This window comes from Oncorhynchus keta, unplaced genomic scaffold, assembly GCF_023373465.1.
Source record: "Oncorhynchus keta strain PuntledgeMale-10-30-2019 unplaced genomic scaffold, Oket_V2 Un_scaffold_17597_pilon_pilon, whole genome shotgun sequence".
NCBI classification, from domain to species: domain Eukaryota; kingdom Metazoa; phylum Chordata; class Actinopteri; order Salmoniformes; family Salmonidae; genus Oncorhynchus; species Oncorhynchus keta.
This window is the reverse complement of record NW_026290827.1, coordinates 175,001-183,161: the sequence shown is the minus strand read 5'-3', so window position 1 is coordinate 183,161 and position 8,161 is coordinate 175,001. Positions and strand designations below refer to the sequence as shown.

Sequence of the window (8,161 nt, the reverse complement as noted above, 5' to 3'; positions counted from 1 at the left end):
ACTTACCCACAGTAGACGTGGCACTGGTCAGTAGAGACTTCCCCAGGAGCCCCATCCACCCCAACCTTTCCCCTTGACCTGAAGAGAGTCCTATATTCACACACACACAATAACGTCACCACAACGACAACAACATGCCATCACTATGACGACAGCCAACCAGCCAATCATACCTCTTCCTCCCCCTCGGCAGCAGCGGTCTCCGCCTCCAGGCTCACCAATTGGCCACACTCAGTCACCTGATCCTCCACGCCTCCGCCCCCTGATTGGTCAATAGGAGCCTCATCTCTGTCGTCCCTGGTCACGTCCTCTCCTGCCACCTGGTTGGCTGGCTCAGAGCCCTCGGAACCCTCCGTGGCCAATGAGGGCTGGGGGATGGGTGTGGGAGGCGGGAGAGCTGTGTGTGCGTCTTCTCCTGGGGGGTTGGCGTCGGTGTGGGGGGGGTCAGAGAGGGGAGCGGGGGGGAATATGGGAGGGTTGGAGTCAGACATGTTCATCTGGAGAGAGAGAGAGAAAGAGAGAGAGAGAGAGAGAGGAGAGAGAGAGATAGAGAGAAGGGGAGGAGGAGAGAGGGGAGAGAGAGAGAGAGAAGGGGAGTAGAGAGAGATAGGAGAAGGGGAGGAGAGAGAGAGATAGAGAGAAGGGGAGAGAGAGAGAGATAGAGGAGAGAGAGAGATAGGGGGAGAGAGAGAGAGAGAGAGAGAGAGAGAGAGAGAGAGAGAGAGGGGGAGGAGAGAGAGAGAGAGAGAGAGAGAAGGGGGAGGAGAGAGAGAGAGAGAGAAGGGGGAGAGAGAGAGAGAGAGAGAGAGAGAGAGAGAGAGAGAGGGGGAGGAGAGAGAGAGATAGAGGAGAGAGAGAGAGAGAGAGAGAGAGGAGAGAGAGAGAGAGAGGGGAGAGAGAGATAGAGAGAGAAGGGGAGGAGAGAGATAGAGAGAGAGAGAGAGAGAGAGAGAGAGAGAGAGAGATAGAGAGAGAGAAGGGGGAGGGGAGAGAGAGATAGAGAGAGAGAGAGAGAGAGAGGGGAGAGAGAGAAGGGGGAGGAGAGAGAGAGGGGGAGAGACAGAGAGAGAGGTTTATTTTTTAATAGTGACTGATTTAGCCCAGTAAAATCTGTGGTGTTTTCATTAGGAACATTTACATTACATTTAAGTCATTTAGCAGACGCTCTTATCCAGAGCGACTTACAAATTGGTGCATTCACCTTATGACGACCAAACGGGGCGGGACCAACCTGAAGTTGTCCAATAGAAACTAATTACAAAAACGCAACTGTTTGGACTAAATGACCACACCCCCAGTATTGCTGAACATTGACGTTTAACAATCAACTCAATGAGCCAGTGAAGATGAGAGAAGCAGAAACACAAGCTGAACTGTCTTCCCCGGTGCGTTCAACAGGATGCAACGTTTTGTTACGTTCAAGATAGACATATACTATGTAGAACAAACATGACTCTCTTGCCATGTAGAATCACGTCGGCTCTATTCATTAGAATTGCCGTCTGCAATGTTCCCGAAACGTTTTCCAAATGAACATGGCCACGCGGTTCACGCAACAGTTTAGTTGTAATTCCAATGGTGTATTACCGCCATCTAGCGGTCACGTCATATCAACGCGTCGACCACAGCACTGTTTTTCTTTGGCTTTGACACAGCCAGAAGAGTGACAACAATTATTTCAGTCTCAAATATAAATATAATTTGAAATAAAAGTTAAGACACACGTATATCATGTATACTGCGATATGTTGTGACATATAACAAATAAATAAAACACACGTTTAATTATCCTACAAATAGTCAGAAATTATTCACTGGGTTTCACTTTTACAAACACAGATTCTGCAACTATGTCAGTAGTAGGTTACTGTCACTAAGAGGGAAATGGAAAACCCTAATTCAACAACCACGCGGTTTGGTTTGGTATGTATGTATGGTAAATGACTGTGCATCTCACCGGTTTGTCTCGCTTGCTGACAACTCTCTCCGCTAGACGCGCTCCTCTTCCGCCCCGCCACGTAGACAGGGATCCGCGTGTTGTCCGTCGGTGCGATGGGAGGTGACGTCACCCCCGGGGGAGCTCGTCAGAGAGGGAAGAGTTCGGGAGCGAGAGGTCCAACTCGGCGGAAAACGTGTCTCCCTCCAGCAGGTGGCGTTTTTGTCGTTGTTTCACCCACCAAGCAAGTCGGTTTTTTTGTGTGAACGTCAATAAGTGTCGAATTTAATCAACAACAACAAACACAATGGTTTGTTTGCTACGTTTATTTTATATATTGTAAGTTTCGTAATGCTTTAAGTTGTTACGAATGTACCGGTATAAGTAGGACACGTTTACATCCCGGTAACTTTGAGAATAAACACTTTATATAACGGAGTTGTCTAGAGACGGTACAGCATATTCATGATATGAGGCAAGGGCGTCTCTCAATTCAAAATCATTTCAATTTAAGGGCTTTATTGTCATGGGAAACATATTTTAAACATTGTCAAAGCAAGTGAAGTAGATAATAAACAAAAGTGATATAAGCAATAAAATTTACAGTAAACATAACACTCACAAAAGAATGAAAACAATACCTAAGTTTCCAGATATTTTGAACGCACTGAAAATAGCTCATATAAAACAGCTTGATTTCTGCAGCACGTCATGCGCGGCTCGTTGGTCTAGGGGTATGATTCTCGCTTAGGGTGCGAGAGGTCCCGGGTTCAAATCCCGGACGAGCCCTCTTTTTCGAAAGTGCCTATTTTTGTGTTACTTATTGTCACAGTGTCAAGAGGAGTCGTGAAAAAATGTATGTTGTCAAAATGATGTAACCATCTAGTGTCACTACATAACACCTGCACACTCCCTTACGTCTCTTAACACAATGCAGTTCGCAAAGATATAAGCTATTTACCAAACAAACTAAAGTATAAAAAATATAAAATAACGAGGCTATATACAATGGGTACATAGCCGCATTATTGTTATTTTATTGTGTTTATTTTTATAATTATTTTACTTTATTTGGTAAATATTTTCTTAACTCTTCTTGAACTGCGCTGTTGGTTTAAGGGCTCGTCAGTAAACATTTCACGGTAAAGTTCCAACACTTGTTGTAATCGGCGCATGTGACTAATAAAGTTCGATTTGATTTGAAAACGTATCACGTTCCACTGCTTACATTATCTCCATAATATATATCCAATATATATATATTTTTAACGCGTCTTATCTCTTAATGTCTAAAATGCAGAACAAAAGGGGGAGAAACACACACCGATATGAAACGTGTATCAATATATAGGTTTATTGTGATTCAGGATATTTGTTTTGTAAAACATCACGCAACATTTGCTGTACAGAATAATAAATTCACAGTCTGATATAGAATGGTCAGAAGACACAGACTCCCATTTGAATTGACAAACCCACATAAAATACAAGATAGAGTTGAATACACATTAACAACCTTATATATATATATATAAAAATGTTTTATATAATTCATTGATTAAAAAAAAACAAATAAAAACATAAAATGTATTATCATCATGCTTTATAAAATACCTTTAATTGCCCATTTCAGTCTAATAATCATTTATAAAATATATTACAACAATTCATCATCATATTACATCTGCATAGTTAAAAAACCAAACGCAAACCAGACGTGTGTGTATATAATAATATATAATATATATAATATATAATATATATATTATATAATAATAATATATAATAATATATTATATAATAATAATATAATATATAGTATAATCCTGCTATTAAATGAAAAAGGCAGATTACAGTAATCCCAAAACAGTGATATTGGGTCAGTCTGATGTTTCCCTCTCCTCAGGGTTAAAGGTTAAGGACTGTGGGATGCTAAAACTGACCCCAGATCTGTGACTGTTTCCCTCTCCTCAGGGTTAAAGGTTAAGGACTGTGGGATGCTAAAACTGACCCCAGATCTGTGACTGTTTCCCTCTCCTCAGGGTTAAAGGTTAAGGACTGTGGGATGCTAAAACTGACCCCAGATCTGTGACTGTTTCCCTCTCCTCAGGGTTAAAGGTTAAGGACTGTGGGATGCTAAAACTGACCCCAGATCTGTGACTGTTTCCCTCTCCTCAGGGTTAAAGGTTAAGGACTGTGGGATGGTAAAACTGACTCCAGATCTGTGACTGTTTCCCTCTCCTCCCTCAGGGTTAATGGTTAAGGACTGTGGGATGGTAAAACTGACCCCAGATCTTTGACTGTTTCCCTCTGTGGGATGCTAAAACTGACCCCAGATCTGTGACTGTTTCCCTCTCCTCAGGGTTAATGGTTAAGGACTGTGGGATGCTAAAACTGACCCCAGATCTGTGACTGTTTCCCTCTCCTCAGGGTTAAAGGTTAAGGACTGTGGGATGCTAAAACTGACCCCAGATCTGTGACTGTTTCCCTCTCCTCAGGGTTAATGGTTAAGGACTGTGGGATGCTAAAACTGACCCCAGATCTGTGACTGTTTCCCTCTCCTCAGGGTTAAAGGTTAATAAATCAACGCATCTTTCAACCAACCAATGATTGATTGAATAATGAATGGATTTGAATGAGAATGTGCTGATTGTCTGGTTCTGTGAATGGTTTTAAAGTGCTCTCTAGTTTTCTGTACTCTGCAGGCTCACTAGTCTCCACTAGACTCTCTAGTCTCTCTAGTCTCCTCTAGTCTCCCCTAGTCTCCTCTATAGCCTCCTCTAGCCTCCTCTGGTCTCCTCTAGTCTCCCCTGGTCTCCTCTGGTCTCTCTAGTCTCCTCTGGTCTCTCTAGTCTCCTCTAGTCTCCCCTAGTCTCCTCTATAGCCTCCTCTAGCCTCCTCTGGTCTCCTCTAGTCTCCTCTGGTCTCTCTAGTCTCCTCTGGTCTCTCTAGTCTCCTCTGGTCTCTCTAGTCTCCTCTAGTCTCCTCTAGTCTCCTCTAGTCCCCTCTAGTCTCCTCTAGTCTCCTCTAGTCTCCCCTAGTCTCCCTTGTCTCCCTAGTCTCCTCTAGTCTCCTCTAGTCTCCTCTGGTCCTCTAGTCTCCCCTAGTCTCCTCTAGTCTCTCTAGTCTCCTCTGGTCCTCTAGTCTCCTCTAGTCTCCCTCTAGTCTCCCTAGTCTCCTCTAGTCTCCTCTAGTCTCTCTAGTCTCCCTAGTCTCCTCTAGTCTCCTCTAGTCTCCTCTAGTCTCTCTAGTCTCCTCTAGTCTCCTCTAGTCTCCTCTAGTCTCCTCTGGTCCTCTAGTCTCCCCTAGTCTCCTCTAGTCTCTCTAGTCTCCTCTGGTCCTCTAGTCTCCTCTAGTCTCCTCTAGTCTCTCTAGTCTCCCCTAGTCTCCTCTAGTCTCCTCTAGTCTCCTCTAGTCTCTCTAGTCTCCCTAGTCTCCTCTAGTCTCCTCTAGTCTCCTCTAGTCTCTCTAGTCTCCTCTAGTCTCCTCTAGTCTCCTCTAGTCTCCTCTAGTCTCTTCTAGTCTCCTCTAGTCTCCTCTAGTCTCCTCTAGTCTCACTATATAGACTATGTACAATACAGGAAGTCACCAAACCTGCCAAGATGGCCACCCATTGGGGTTTGAGTCTCGTTGTTGTTGTTGTGTTTTGCAAAACAGGAAGTCACCCTGCTCCTGCCGTATATGATGATGTCATATCGCCGAGTCCACTTTCAACCGGCTCAATGGAAGTATTTTACTTACACAACAACAACAACAACAACAACAACAACAACAACAACAATAATAATAATAAGAATAAAAAATATACTAAAACAGAATAATGATCATGATAATGCCCCAGGATAATAAAAAGAGTTTGTTTCACATTTCTAGAATTAAAGACAACAAGCATTTGCCTTGTAATGGTTAGGAACCCCCACAGCCCTTCCACCCCCTCTACCAGAGGTTAGGAACCCCCACAGGCCTTCCACCCCCTCTTCCAGAGGTTAGGAACCCCCACAGCCCTTCCACCCCCTCTACCAGAGGTTAGGAACCCCCACAGCCCTTCCACCCCCTCTACCAGAGGTTAGGAACCCCCACAGCCCTTCTACCCCCTCTTCCAGAGGTTAGGAACCTCCACAGGCCTTCCACCCCCTCTACCAGAGGTTAGGAACCCCCACAGCCCTTCCACCCCTCTACCAGAGGTTAGGAACCCCCACAGCCCTTCTACCCCTCTTCCAGAGGTTAGGAACCCCCACAGGCCTTCCACCCCTCTACCAGAGGTTAGGAACCCCCACAGCCCTTCCACCCCTCTACCAGAGGTTAGGAACCCCCACAGCCCTTCCACCCCCTCTACCAGAGGTTAGGAACCCCCACAGCCCTTCCACCCCTCTACCAGAGGTTAGGAACCCCCACAGCCCTTCTACCCCCTCTTCCAGAGGTTAGGAACCCCCACAGGCCTTCCACCCCCTCTACCAGAGGTTAGGAACCCCCACAGCCCTTCCACCCCTCTACCAGAGGTTAGGAACCCCCACAGCCCTTCCACCCCCTCTACCAGAGGTTAGGAACCCCCACAGCCCTTCCACCCCTCTTCCAGAGGTTAGGAACCCCCACAGCCCTTCCACCCCCTCTTCCAGAGGTTAGGAACCCCCACAGCCCTTCCACCCCTCTACCAGAGGTTAGGAACCCCCACAGCCCTTCCACCCCCTCTACCAGAGGTTAGGAACCCCCACAGCCCTTCTACCCCCTCTTCCAGAGGTTAGGAACCCCCACAGGCCTTCCACCCCCTCTACCAGAGGTTAGGAACCCCCACAGCCCTTCCACCCCCTCTACCAGAGGTTAGGAACCCCCACAGCCCTTCCACCCCCTCTACCAGAGGTTAGGAACCCCCACAGCCCTTCCACCCCCTCTTCCAGAGGTTAGGAACCCCCACAGGCCTTCCACCCCCTCTTCCAGAGGTTAGGAACCCCCACAGCCCTTCCACCCCCTCTACCAGAGGTTAGGAACCCCCACAGCCGTTCCACCCCCTCTACCAGAGCCGGCTGTTGACCTGTGACTCCAGCATCATGTGACTAGAGTCAGTACAGGCTGTTGAGCTGTGTGTGTGTGTGTGTGTCCACTGAGTACTGAGCAGCAGGTAGTCCCCTCCAACCAGCAGAGGGAGCCATTCTCAGGTCAGCCGTTAACAAACCTCTCTCTCTCTCTCTCTCTATATATATATATATATATGGTGAAACATCTGTCTAATCGCTGTATCTGTGGTACTGTATCCATAATGTATTCGTAGAGGAAGGATTAGAACCCGTTTTTTTTTTTTTTTTTGCATGGGCTTCCACCATTTTAAAGTAGTCAAACTGGGTAGGGAATCCTTATGGGATTTGAGAACGATGAGCATAGCAAATGACTTCTTCTTCTTCAAATAGGTTGTTACGGAGATATATCACCGCCATCTAGTGGCCACAATAAACCTGAGGTCCAGGACTCCGGCACTGCAGATGGCGCTAAAATCACAAATATCTGCTTTAAAAAAATATATATATATATATAAAAAATGTATTACTTTAAAATGGAGATCATTGGTGCTGCCCATGCTGTCACAGACGCCGTACAAAGTTGAGTCTTCGTTCTATCTCTATGGTTAAGATGTCTGTCTATCTCTATGGTCTAAGGTCAAGACGTCTGGAGGTTTAGCTGATCCTAGATCTGGGCCTACGAACACCATCCGCCTTCAGCACTGGGAGACAACGGGGAGTACTGGGAGACAACGGGGAGCACTGGGAGACAACGGGGAGTACTGGGAGACAACGGGGAGTACTGGGAGACAACGGGGAGCACTGGGAGACAACGGGGAGCACTGGGAGACAACGGGGAGCACTGGGAGACAACGGGGAGCACTGGGAGACAACGGGGAGTACTGGGAGACAACGGGGAGCACTGGGAGACAACGGGGAGCTAACGGGGAGCACTGGGAGACAACGGGGAGCACTGGGAGACAACGGGGAGCACTGGGAGACAACGGGGAGCACTGGGAGACAACGGGGAGCACTGGGAGACAACGGGGAGCTGGGAGACAACGGGGAGTACTGGGAGACAACGGGGGAGACAACGGGGAGTACTGGGAGACAACGGGGAGCACTGGGAGACAACGGGGAGCACTGGGAGACAACGGGGAGCACTGGGAGACAACGGGGAGTACTGGGAGACAACGGGGAGTACTGGGAGACAACTGGGAGACAACGGGGAGCA

At 47.1% G+C, this 8,161-nt stretch overlaps 2 protein-coding genes, 1 long non-coding RNA gene and 1 other non-coding gene across 5 annotated transcripts in view; 2 read left to right on the top strand and 2 right to left on the bottom strand.

Moving 5' to 3' along the window:
- Positions 1-2: 2 nt before the first annotated feature.
- LOC127927799 (protein NOXP20-like) lies at positions 3-2,307 on the bottom strand. 2 transcript variants are annotated; one of them, XM_052514484.1, is made up of 4 exons: positions 1,958-2,307; positions 1,463-1,644; positions 174-497; positions 3-90 (listed from the first exon to the last, which is right to left on the bottom strand). In XM_052514484.1, exons 2-4 carry the CDS (start codon positions 1,463-1,465, stop codon positions 28-30), a joined length of 390 nt encoding a protein of 129 aa, XP_052370444.1. In that variant the 5' UTR covers positions 1,466-1,644; positions 1,958-2,307; the 3' UTR covers positions 3-27. The 2 variants fall into 2 exon arrangements, with proteins under 2 accessions (XP_052370444.1, XP_052370445.1); XM_052514485.1 differs by lacking the exon at positions 1,463-1,644 and having other exon boundaries at positions 1,958-2,227.
- A 346-nt stretch (positions 2,308-2,653) lies between these two features.
- trnap-agg (transfer RNA proline (anticodon AGG)) lies at positions 2,654-2,725 on the top strand. The gene has a single exon. It is a non-coding gene; the product is annotated as a tRNA-Pro (tRNA).
- Positions 2,726-5,787: 3,062 nt separating this feature from the next.
- LOC127927805 (uncharacterized) lies at positions 5,788-7,055 on the top strand. Its single transcript, XR_008129107.1, has 3 exons — positions 5,788-6,081; positions 6,515-6,554; positions 6,874-7,055. It is a non-coding gene; the product is annotated as an uncharacterized LOC127927805 (long non-coding RNA).
- A 145-nt stretch (positions 7,056-7,200) lies between these two features.
- Positions 7,201-8,161, bottom strand: part of LOC127927800 (Krueppel-like factor luna) — a 5,483-nt gene continuing 4,522 nt past the window's right edge. Inside the window, exons 3-4 of the mRNA XM_052514487.1 lie at positions 8,011-8,161; positions 7,201-7,960 (exon numbers count right to left, since the gene is read on the bottom strand). The exon at positions 8,011-8,161 is cut by the window's right edge and continues 434 nt beyond it. The gene's annotated coding sequence lies outside the window, so the exon portion shown is untranslated. The remainder of the gene's footprint in view (positions 7,961-8,010) is intronic.